Genomic DNA, 13,534 nt, shown 5'->3' with positions numbered 1-13,534 from the left:
TTAAAAGTTTATTTGGATAACCTGACCAAAACGTGTTCATTTGATGTAAGTCTGTCTTAAGCGCCAAACTCTATGTGACTATTGCATTATAATGGTCTAATTGTTTCTAGTGTGTAGTAGAATGATCACTTCTGGTAAATTTATTTATTAAGCATTCTAATGTTATTTTAGAAATTGACGATCTTGTAGGTTATGTTTATGGTTCCTTTATAATAAAAATATTACTGCCAAAAATTTATTTTATTAAAGTTTAATAGATAAAAAGAAATCTTCGATTACCAAGCATTATCAAACAACTTTGGAAGTTATTTTATATTTATGTCTATTTTATTATCAATATTTAAAACGAGCCAAATATACCACTAATTTTCACTGTATAGATATGAAAAAAAAAATTCAATAAAATCCTTTAAAGGTATATAAAAACCCAGTCGGGCTATGTTAAAAAGACAAAACGTTTTCGGAATAAGTATTCCATCATTAGTGTTAGGTTAATACATGAATATAGCCACTAAATATGGGGGTAAAAACCCTTTAAAAATTACTAAATGAAATTTAGTTTACATTATGTCTTGTTTAAAATTAAGATGGTAAAGTTACCGTTGGATTGGTAACATGGCGACATATGACTCTACATTAAGTTGCAAGTCCTGAGACGGTATGTCTACGAGGACTTTATTCAGTTGCTTTAATAAAGTCCTTGTAGACATACCGTCTCAGGACTTGCAACTTAATGTAGAGTCATAAGTCGCCATGTTACCAATCCAACGGTAACTTTACCATCTTAATTTTAAACAAGACATAATGTAAACTAAATTTCATTTAGTAATTTTTAAAGGGTTTTTACCCCCATATTTAATGGCTACATTCATGTATTAACCTGAAACTCATGATGGAATACTTATTCCGAAAACGTTTTGTCTTTTTAACATAGCCCGAATGGGTTTTTATATACCTTTCTATAAAGGATTTTATTGAAATTTTTTTTTAATATATGGTATACAGCTAACTACAGGAACTTAGTTTCCTTGTGGATTGTATAGATATACTTGTCAAAAACGTAAACGTCCAAAAAATATAAAAGCTTATAGTATTTTGTATTTTTAATCATTCGTAATTCTATAGTAAAATATCTGTTGCGAATTTTTAGATAAATATAGAATAAACCGCCAAATTTCGAAATTTAAAATTTATTTCGAAGCGGTGCATATCCTACATTTTGGCAATTAAGTTACTGTAGCATTGTCTTCTATGCTCAGTTTAATTTATATTGTAGGAACAAGTTTAATAAGATTTATTTTTAGGTGGTTCTGATCATGAAAGCCTTAAAGCAGATAAAGAAAATGAAAAGTAAAGAATTTGAAACCTTAAAAATTAATGTTTGGAACGATGGCAACGATAATTGTCGATATACCGAATTAAATAGTTTGATTTATTTACGTAAGTAAATAAATAGTTATGTTTTGTTAGTCTGTGCTTCAATAAATACACAACACCTATTGCCGGTAATCTTTCTTTGTCATTGTCATTGTTATTGCGTTGCAATACTAATAATAAAACATATCCTTCACGAATGTTACGTACTTCTCAGTACGTACATTTATGTCTTACATCTCTTATACATCTCCATAGCTCTTGCCTAAGGACTGTGTCATACGTTGTCTCAAGATCTATAAATATCAAATGTAGCTTTCTTTTCTCCTTGCCGTATTTTTCTATCAACTATCTCAATGCAAACAAGGCGTCCTTTGTCTTCCTCCCTGGCATAAACCCAAACTATTTTTCTTCTATCGATGTCTCTCTCCTTAACCTATGCTCTATGGTTCTCTCTCAAATTTTCATTGTGTGCGACATTAACTTTATCTGTCTATAGTTCTTATAGTCCGGAATGTCCCTTTTATCTTTATACCACCACTCTCTCTCTCCATGCATTGGACATCCTTTTTTCCTCATATATCATACTTATCATTTGCCACAAAATATCAATACCTTCCGCTCCTAGAGCGTTCCAAACCTCCATAGGTATTCCATTAGGACCTACCGCCTTACCATTCTTCATCTTTTTTAACGACTCGACTACCTCTTTTCTCGCTATCCCCGGTACTACATTTTCATTTGAGATCCCAGATCCTTTGTCTCTATTCTTGTGTTCTTCATTTAGCAACTTTTGTACAGTACTAATGCCATCTTAGTTTATTTCAACATCGGTTCTTAACACTCCTGGATCCGCACGCTAATGTTGCGCGGACTAATAGGGTTAACTTGGTATGGGTAACTCTGACTTGCACTTCTGCCGCTAACATACTGGTCTTCAGTCTTCATAAAGAACGTATTAATGACAGGCAAATCAATGCGACTGCTAAGGCAATAACACTATTTCTTTCATCGTTATTTGTGTAGTAATCGTTAGCACTATCCATTAATATGCCCAATAAAAATTAACAACAATTAAACAAATCAGGATAAAAGTCAAATGTTTTATTATTGATAAGGTAAATGTAACCTAAATTAAATACAACCCTATCAAACTAACTAAATAGCTAAGTATTTTTAAAACATTTTTGTTTTCAAACAAACAATGATAATAAACAAAACTGTACTTTCTATAAACCTTAGAAATACCTAAATCTTTATCAGTTATTTCTATTTCAATATAACAATGTAGTTATGACGTCACCAGTAACTTTTTGAGGTTAACTCTTAACTCGGAGTATCTTAGTGTCTCTTGAACGTGTACACATTTTGTACCAATTTTAATGTTGCCCTCCGCAGAGTATATCACGTTCCCCTCACTTCTTTACAAATTGAAATATATACTCTACCCTCGAGGTATTTATCAATCAGACAGTTAGACAAGGAAAGAGAGAGGACAGGTAACGCTCATTTAATCAACCTTCGAAAAGTGAAGCCAGTTTCGATGTGACCGCCATGTTTTGGTGCCAGTACGTTGCCCATTATACCTTTGCAGAGTTACCAGGTCTACTGATTTGTCTTAGTGATTTCAACTTCAATTTACTGATTTACTGAAACACTAGGTAGATCTACTAAAAAATATGTAATGATAAAATCATGTTCAAAAAGTAATCATTCTGTCAGTGTTTAATTATAAATTTTGAAAAAAATCTATTTATTAATATATATCCATTATTCTAAACCTGGTAACCTTTCTGGTGCCGGTTTTGTCTTCAGTCAATTCCATACGATTACGCATCCCTCTCTTTCCTTGTCTAAGATCAGACACCTATCTCAAATTACGTATAAAAGTTACAGTGCCCTACAGGGTATCATAGTTTTATATATCGGATTGATAATGATTGGAAGATTGTTAATGAATGACTTTTACTTTTTGAGGAAAGAAAGACAGAAAATTACCATGAAGAAATGAATGCATATATTTTTGAAAATTGGTTTAGTAATATCTTACAAAAATTACCAAAAAACGCTTTCTTTGATATCACAGAGAGCTGGCGAACTCTGGGGGATTATGCTGCTTTCGTCCCAATTCACGGAAACAAAATGTACATAGAGACAAAAAGAGATGGCACAGAAGATTACTCAGAAATTAGTGACTATTCTAAGTTTAAAAATAAAAATATAAAAGAAACGACCAGAGACAATTTATTTGCAGTGCTATTAGAGGGTTCGGTTTAACCTTGATATAAGCGCTTTGGTTATAATACTTAGGTATACTTAGTAAGAAGAGTGAAGTGGGTAAAGTTCTTCGAGTTAATGTAGTGATTAGTTCAAAAGCAGATTATAGTGCGGCTTAGTGTGCACGAGAGCTTGGATAAATAATTACCGTAAGTAAGAAAGACCCTGTAGAAATATTATTGGATGCAACTACAGTTTTAAGTATTTATTACCTAGTATTAATTTAGGATAGAACAGATAGAACAGAACTGCTCATTGATCGTTCTGATCAGATTGCAGTGTAAAAGACTCCTATTAAGGGATGTTTTATTAACAAAAAAAAATTGAAAATTAGGGAGATTTTTCAACATTAAATCAAAATAAGGGAAAAAATAAATATATAAATCAAAAGAATATTACAGTGTGTTTTGAACATAAAAGCGTAAGTTTTAACCAAATTTTGTGGAAAAACAATTTTTTTGTGGAAGATAAAAAGAAAAAACCAAAATCTCGGTTATTTGTTTTTTTCGCATAAATTTTGAGGTTATGTGAAAAAAATGTAAATACTAAAAATATATTTCGAATGTATTGAAAAATCTAAGGCAATGGTATGGAAAATCAACTACATCGTTATTTAGAGCTGCTGTCAATAAAGTCACGACAGCGAATATGGAAGCCAACATAATATCCAACGATCGATAACGGTCATGGAACTAGAAGAAGAAGAAGTTACTTTTTGAGAAACTGTAGAAGAATTAGGCAACTAAATCCCAAAATGTGTAATTTTGTAGATACGTCTGTGACAGACTTTAACTTATAATAATAGTTTTTATTGATATATTTCGAGTTAAGAGTTAAATCATGACTTGAATCTAAACAAACCGACTTTTCGATGTTATTCTTATACAAGTACGTTTTTTTTATTTATTAATTACCTATATATTAATATTAGTTATTATAACGTTTTCCAAATTCTTTTTAGTTGAAAAGAAGAATCGTGTAGAATAAAAACATGTAGCATGTAGGGGAAATGTGCCTATTTTGGACCCCTGCATATGACGGACTTTCCATTCACAAGTTCCAGACAAGTGACTGTTCAGAACAGTAACTGTATGAAATAAAATTAAAATTAAATTTAAATTATTAAAATGAGAATATCCACTAATACCCTACACCTTGTCCAGTTATACGCGCCTAAAACAGCTGCATAAGAAGAAGACATCAACAGGTTCTATGGTTGTCTAGAAGAAACTGTTTGCGCTATTCTGAATCTTGAACTAATCATAATTTTAGTAGACTTTAACGCAAAAGTAGGGCCATCTAATGAAAATATTGTAGGAGTGCTGGGAAAAATGGACTGGGACAGTTGGACTTAATGGACAGACAATTACAAACACGTTCTATCAACATTATCCACGGAGATTATACACATGCCGCAGCGCAGATGGACAAACAAGAAATCAAATAGACTACATCCTAATAAGATCAAAATAGAAGTCGTTGGCCAACAACTGTAAAACATATCCTGGCGCAGACTGTGGAAGCGATCATCAACTCCTGGTATTGGACGCTTGAGTTCGTTTTAAAGTCCTCAAAAGAAGACCCCTAAGAAAACTCATGTCTCTAAATCCATCAAAAATCAATAACTTCCAACAAAACCTAAACGAAGCTATTTCTTTAGACTTTAGACCAACTAGATACTGACCTTGAGAGTACTTGGATCTATCTCAAAGATAAGGTAATTGATGCAGCAAAAGACTGTGTGGCAGCGGTTTCCACGGGCTATAAGCTGTGGATATCCGATAATATGTGGACTGTGATTCAACGCAGAAAAGAACGTAAAATTAGATACGAAACAAACGCTGAATACAGAGTGTTATCGATTGAAATCAGAAAAGAGTGCCACAAAGACAAAGCTAATTACATCTCTAAAATATGCCGAGAGATATAGGAACATGGCTGTCGAAATTAACCAAGGGATATTTCAGAAGATAGTGGTCTGTCGCTAATAACACATGCTAGTAAAATCTTGTTGCATATTATCAAACACAGATTAAAAACCTATCTACATTACCAAATATCTCAGGAGCATGCGTGGTTTGTAAAGGGTAAAAGTACACGAGAACAAATCCTGAACCTGAGGCAACTCATTGAAAAGTTCAGAGAATTTCAAGTACCTGTGATTATATGCTTCGTTGACTACCAAAAGGCATTTGATTGTGTAAGCTGGATAAATCTGTGGTCCATTTTAATAGAAATGGTCACACCAATGCACCTGGCGGCATTTATTAAAAATCTGTTCCAGTCTAATATAAAAACAGTACGACTAGACCAGAGGTCCTGACTTATTCAACATTAATTATGGTGAACATGTCATGAGGACGGCTTTAAATAGATAGGCCGGTGGAGTAACAGTGGCTGGTAGGAAAATCTCCAAGATTTGCTGATGACACTACACTTATAGCAGCAAATGAGCAAGAAATGTTTAATCTCCTGCGAAGAGTTGAGTACAGAACCAATAAAGTTGGTCTGAAAATCAATAAAGCTAAGACAAAAATAATGGTGGTCGACAGATTTTGCACTATTCAACTGACTAACATATTACAGGAATACCAGATAGTGGACAGTTTTGTCTATCTCGGGTCTAATATAACTAACGATGGTAACTGTGAAGCTGAAGTTCGGAGACGTGTTGGTATGGCAAAAAATGACATAGAAGTGACGATAGTTTGGAAAGATTAATAATTAATATTGTTTCTGGAAACGAAGAGAACATCAAGAGGACGATTACCAACTAGATGGTCCGACCGATAGAGACCAATGGAGAAAAGTTGTTAGGAATATTGGAAGAAATCACTATCCTTAGTAATGAGGAAACAACGAGAGAGAGAGAGAGAGATCCAATAAAATTTTTTTTTTGGTAAGTAGTATTTTACTGGTAACACACATTAAGCTAAGTGTTGCATTTATTTTGTATAAAATGACTACATTTTTGTCAAATACTATACTTTGTTTTTGTTTCAGGTTAAAATGGTCAAAACAAAAGTAACAAAATTAAAGTTACTGCTTTGTATTTGCCTACGATCGAGCTCTGTTTCGTTACCTATAACGGACTAGGGGTCCATCATAAAAAAAAGAAAATAAATTGGACATACCTTCAGTTTTACTACTTAATAATTTACTTAATATGTTTTACAGTGTTGGCTCTACTATTGAACAAGAAATTGCTGCCCATATCATCATTACGGAAACTTGTTTTTTTGGCCTGTCCAGTAAAGATTTGCGAAAACTTGTATACGAAGTAGCTGAAAGAAACAATATTAGCCACAATTTTAATAAGGAAGCCAGGATAGCAGGCTGGAAATGGGTGAGAAAGGTGAAAGGGTAATCCTCAGTATCATTACGCACTCCAGAGAATACTTCGTTGGAAAGGGCTCAAGTTTTTAATAAACAAAATATATGTGCCTATTTTTTCAGTTTCCACCGGAAAGAATTTATAATATAGATGAGTCCGGTTTGACAACTGTGCAAAAGAAATATCAGAAAATTTATGGTAGTAAAGGTCGCAAACAAGTTGGTGCTTTAAGTAGTGCAGAGCGCGGTCGTATGTGCAATGAATGAAGTTGGAACATAATGTTCCTCCTGCTTTGATTTTTCCTCGACAGAGAAAAAAAGATGAACTTATGATCGATGCACCTACAGGAAGTGTAGCCTTCGCTCAAGAAAGAGGATGGATGACTTCCGGTATGTTCTATCTGTTGCTGCAACATTTTTTAAGGTATACAAAGGCTTCTAAAACCGACAAAGTTTTGTTGTTACTCTATGATCATGGTAGTCATAAAAGTTTTGAAACTCTCCAGTTTACAAAGGAAAACGTATTATTATGTTTTGTTTTCCTGCTCAATGTTCTCATCACGTTCAACCCTTGGACGTTGGATTTTTTAGACTTCTTCAAATTTAGTACGACCAAGAAATTCAATTATGGCTGCGACAGAATCTAGGTAACAGAATGACTCAATTTAAAGTAACCGATCTCTTTAATAGAGCATATTTTAAAAGAGCTCTACCATCAAATTCAATCAATGCATTTAAAAAGACAGGAATACAACTGTTCAATCCAGATGTCTTCGAGGACTTGTAATTTTTGCCGCCTATAAGAACAATTAGAGAAAATTCTGAACAAAACTTACTGCCAAGATGTTCTGACCAGAACTCACCACCGGAACATTGGAGCCAAAATGTTTCTTCGATTGAAAGTTTATCAAAAAGACCCCCTTATTAGAAATCGACATCATGCCAGTCCTAAACATATCGGTAGAAGATATTTGTCATCCTCTTTAGTTGGATTATCTGAAGATACCGCAGAAAATAAGTAGAAAACGGGGTAAAACATGATATTTAAATTCAACTCCAGAAATTGAAGATATAAAACAAACAATTGCAGAAAAAGAAGCAAAAAAAGGTCTTTTGGTTTAATAAAATAGTTTGGTATTTATTTATTTTATACAAAAAGTCCATTAATGAGTCCATCATGGGCATATTAAAAGGTCCATCACGAGCGTTTATATGCCCATGATGGACCCTTAAAAGGATTTTAGTAAATTATGACTAGATTTTTATCATCACTTCTTCTGAAAAATTTGAAACATTTGCATATTGTTCAAGTAACAAGATGTTATGTGGTCATATTTAAAGCATGTTAAGTAAATAATTAAAATTATTATGAAGTTATTTTCTTAAGGAGTCCATCATAGGCATATTTCCCCTATATAACGTCATAAAATGACGCTCCAAATTCTAATGTACTAACTCTACCAAATTTTCTCTTGTATCATCGTTTCTGTTTTTATGTTTGGGGAAATTAAAGTTATATAGGTTCGAATAATCATAAGTCTGCAGGTTAATACCAACAAATCCCCCGTATGACGGACTTTTTTTGTAATAAAGATAAGCTGATTGTAAGGGTACCGCAACGTCAGAATAGACTGGTTGAATGTCTATAAAAGGGATCGTAGTTTGAGCTGCATCCTTGTTCAAATCCGTGTGCGTAAATTCAACAGATCTCGGAAAAAGGTCATTGTCATAAAGCCCATAATAATTAGTTGATTGAGGTGAAAAGGTTGGGTCATTTAGATTATTCATCGCAATTTTGGTTCTACAAATTACAAAAAGCATTTATTAACGACATAAACATATATTTTTTAGAGTTGTAGCGTGAAAAATTAAGAAATACCCAATGAAAATGTATATCATAGATAAATATTAACATTGTCTTAATTAATTGAATTATATAGTCCAGGATATGACGGTAAACATAGTAGAAAACCACTGATTTTTTTATATGCATCGATGTGGTTGAAATTTTGAAAGTAGTTAAAAATAGCTCAAATATTAAAATCTACCCAATATGTGCTTTCCCTCTGGGGGCGGTTACCAAAAACCATGTTAGTCGCTAGAATAGTGAATTTTAAGACAAATATGCTGTATACTTTTTCCATCGTCAATTTGCCAAGCGTCGGCTTTTGAGGTTCTTTGATGTCAATGCCGACCATTGGCGTGGAAATTAAGAAAAGGGATCAGTTATCAAACGCATATTTCAAGAAAAATCATATAATTTTTATTAATTTTTACATAATTATATTCAGGAAAATTTCTCAATTTTTGGGCAGAAATTGTTTAAACAATTTTTTAAACAAATTCAAAATATCACCTTTTGTGCTCCAAAAAATATTTTTTAGGTTTTTGGGTGACTCTAAATAAGATCTATGTCATTTTTCTCAAAAGTTAATAGTTTTGGAGATATAGGCGATTTAAAATCCGAAAAATGTGATACCTAATATGCATTTTCGAGGCTTGAAAAATATGTAAATGAGTATTTTTGAGATTCAAGAGTATCTAAACTAAAGTATCAACATTGATTTTGGTGAGAAATCGGAGCAATATTTTCCGTAGCAGAAAAAGGTGATCTTTTGAATTTGAATTGTTTCCGGCAAAAATGTCCGGCACCCTTCAACCTTCGATTTGTTTAAACGGGGCATTTTTGAATAGGACTCTTCAAAGGACAGAATCAGTTTTTTTTTCAAATGGGAGCGGGCTCACAACATCGAATAAATAACAAATTAATTCTTTCAAATTAAAGCTTGTTAATTTTAGTGATTTATAAGAATATTGGACTTATTATTTAGTTTTTACATAAACCATAATATTTTTTTACAATTATGTGTAAATAATGGCTCATTCTGTCAGAAAATTTTAAAAGATTGTCTATCCAGCAATTAAGATAGTCAACTGAAATTTAATTTTTAAACACGGCCTACTGTTAATGCACAAACAGGGTGAATCTTCAATATTTTGCTTCGAGTTAGAGATATCTGAAAAAGTTATTTGGAAAAGATGTTCCAAATATTATTATAACCCCACATAACAAAGTCTTATGTCAAAATTCGCACTTTTACTTTTTTCATTAATTGAAGAGCTTATTTCCAGTGTCTTAAATCCAAAATTTCGATTTTTTAAATTTTCTTTTTTTAAACTTTATAGATTTCTTCAAGTCTAGAATAAAGTTATATGTACCAAAACAACTTCTTATTTACCATTTAAAAGTGCATATGAAAATTGTAAAATTGTATAATTTGTATGTTAAATTTGTATGAAAATCTGTAATTTCATGGATTTCATTATATGGATGTAAGACACTTTGGAAATAAGCTCTTCAATTGTAGTCAGGATTCTAAAACGGACAGTTGGCTGTCCCGAGATGCATCTTTAGACAGCCAATTGTAGATTTAGGATTGAGATTACAAATAATACTGAAAAACTAAAATTGCGAATTTTGTCATGAAATTTGGTATGTGCGGTTACAATAAGTGGAACAACTTTTCCAAATAAGTTTTTCCGATTTCTCTAACGCGAAGCAAAATATCGAAAATTTACCCTGTTTGTGGATTCGCAGTAAGCTGCGTTTAAAATTTAAATTTCAGATGACTATCTTAAAAAAATGTGCACTATCAACATGTATGACTGTGCAAAATGTCAAATTTGTATGTATTTTAGTAGCTGATATATAGAGTTGTCTTCATCTTAAATGCGACACACTGTATAATAATGAATACTAGTGTTCAAGATGCATCGCGATAGCTGTAAAGAAATTAATTAGAAGGACTGAAAAGAATCGTCAGTGTGCCTGTAAAATTGTAAACTGTTCGCTGAATAACGTCTTTTGCAGCAGTGTCAATCCTACCCAATTTTTTATTTGGTCGCTTTCGTTTTAAGGAATGATCTGTAACTGTGCCTAATTTAATAATTGTATATATCGTCTTATACCCGATTTTTTTAATACATGAATTCTCGAAACAATTGCATTATCAATTGTAAACTGTTCGCTGAATAACGTCTTTTGCAGCAGTGTCAATCCTACCCAATTTTTTATTTGGTCGCTTTCGTTTTAAGGAATGATCTGTAACTGTGCCTAATTTAATAATTGTAAATATCGTCTTATACCCGATTTTTTTAATACATGAATTCTCGAAACAATTGCATTATCAGCCATCCCAATATTTTCTTTTTTCAAACACTCATACATATTTAAAACTATTCTTTGGGATTGTACGTGCAAATCTTTATTTTTTAATTCAGAGCTGTCATTAACATAATTGTCATTATTTATTGATAACACAGAAGTTGATGCATCTTAAAAAATGCCATCCTAGAAAAATATAATATTACTTATAACTTATATTACCTATACCTTATAAGCCTCCGCCTCTGCAAAAGGAAATATTTTAGGGTGTCGCATAGCCAGACAACAGGTGTTCATTAGAATTTACGGCTTTGCGCTTCGCGCTGTTGCCATAATGCATGAGTTTAAAATTAGTGAATATAACCTTAATACCATTATTAATATATCTGCAATTTTTCATGTTTCCAGGTAAGGTATAAAATCAATGAAATTTGGAAAAAAATAATACAATTCTTGAAACCGTTTTTGAGAACTTGGATTCTTAAAAGTTGTCTGATTTCTTAAAAGTCGATCATTATATCTATAAAAGTATTACCGCTAAATTCACCAACAGGGCAACGTCGAACGTTCAAATTCTCTCCAGACTACAATGTTGCCAATATTCGAAAATTACTTAGAATATAAGTAATATATACAAAGTTCACGGTTGCTTTAATTCATTAGTGAAGAGTCCATGTAAATATTAGTACCTAGTTAATTAATTTATATATATATTTTTTGAGAATATGTTCATATTATTTTTTAAGAGTGTCGTTCGTTGACTAGCAATTGAATAATAACGAATAGAGAATAGAGAATATTTTTTAAATATAACCTTAGGAATTTTAGGAAATATGTCTGACAACCTTGATTTGAAAGGCGGTCTCTTTGATACCAGAATGAGACATGTTTATGTTGGAAAATTATTAGTGGATGTACTATAACATTTTTTTATATAATTAAAATATTTATTATTTTTATTCCTTTTACCCCCGTGATGATACGCTCATGTTCGGTTTACCATCTTCAAAATTTTATTGAATGCACGGAATTTCCCTGCGTCCGAAAGGTTTTTAATCCTTTCCGTCTTAATCCGGAGTATGAAAAGAACTAATGCTTTTCGGTGAAGGCCGGGTTCCTTTATGATAAAGTTGTTAGATATCGTCGGGGCACGTAGAAATGTTTTTCTATAATAACCTAATGCAAGGGATTATATATTTCATCACGTTCCTCGCTAGAAGGGTACCGTTAGGTTCGACGTTAGTTAGAACTTTTTGCCTTCCCAGAAATACATACAACTGGCCTATGATTTTTGAGTGGGAGATATCCCTTCTTCTTTTTTTTGTGGTAGTTTGTAAAATTTTAGGGAAACCAAGTTACTTACCGGTGGGCATTCGTCGAGTTAAGACGCTTAGCTTACATTATCGTCTCCGTGTCACTTTATCTGTGCATTTTCTTTATAAGTGTGTATACACTTGTTTATTTGAGTTTTTTTATCTTATACTATATTAGATTAAATATAGTCATAAAGTACCTTTAATGGTAATTAAATTCAGTGTTTAATACAAGTAAAGTATTAACTTCAGTGAATTAAGGCAGCAGTCGTCAGGAATTACCGTAAGTTAGCATAATCTTAGTTCTCCACTTATCTGGGAGAGTAATATGGTATGGTATCATATCATCTTCCATTATCTGGACGTATCTAAAGTTCATACATGTCTTCAAATGTAGTTGAGAGTAGCTACTGAATTTTGCATGCAATTTAAAGAACAGTCAATATTTTGGTACGAACCAAATTCCATCAGCTACTAAGAAATTTCAATAAGTAATAATTATGAACATTTAAGTCTCAGTTTATCATTAAATAATAGTGCGAGATAGCTAATCGACTTAAACAAGTGCGGTTTGGTTAAATTTTTATGTTTTCATTTCAGTAACCTTTTTGTATTTTTGTAAATTTAGATTTTATTAATTTTTGTTATCTTTTATGTTTGTTATAATTTTTATTCATTTTTTTTGCTGTAATATCTCGAGATACGCCAATACTTGTACATTATTGTATTATATATATTTGTAAAGGCATATTCTAATTATATTTCTGCTTATTTCTATATGTATACCACCATTTCATAGTTGTTGGTGTATTTTTATTACTTGTGTTGCATTCAGCAGCGTCATAATTTTGTTGTTGAATATATTGTTATTGTTTTATGTATGTATTTTATTTGTCGACTCCTAACAAAGTTCCCTGATATAACCATAACTCTGAATATTTGCTTTTTACCTTTAAATATAACTATACCTTTAACCAGTAGAAAGATCAGGCTGTTTAAGTTTCGTAGGTAAGTAGGTATAATACCTAATATACTTATTATTTGTTTATGCAGAGTGTTAACCAAATCTATT

General features: G+C 32.0%; 1 protein-coding gene across 1 annotated transcript in view; it reads right to left on the bottom strand.

The window, feature by feature from the left end:
- Positions 1 to 2,463: 2,463 nt before the first annotated feature.
- LOC140447298 (uncharacterized) overlaps positions 2,464 to 13,534 on the bottom strand; it is a 52,817-nt gene continuing 41,746 nt past the window's right edge. The window contains exon 9 of the mRNA XM_072539887.1: positions 2,464 to 8,785. Within this exon, the coding sequence (XP_072395988.1) occupies positions 8,428 to 8,785 (358 nt within the window). The 3' untranslated portion in view covers positions 2,464 to 8,427. The remainder of the gene's footprint in view (positions 8,786 to 13,534) is intronic.

The sequence above is a fragment of the Diabrotica undecimpunctata genome, chromosome 8 (genome assembly GCF_040954645.1).
Source record: "Diabrotica undecimpunctata isolate CICGRU chromosome 8, icDiaUnde3, whole genome shotgun sequence".
In the NCBI taxonomy this organism is placed as follows: domain Eukaryota; kingdom Metazoa; phylum Arthropoda; class Insecta; order Coleoptera; family Chrysomelidae; genus Diabrotica; species Diabrotica undecimpunctata.
This window is presented reverse-complemented; position numbering and strand designations above follow the sequence as displayed.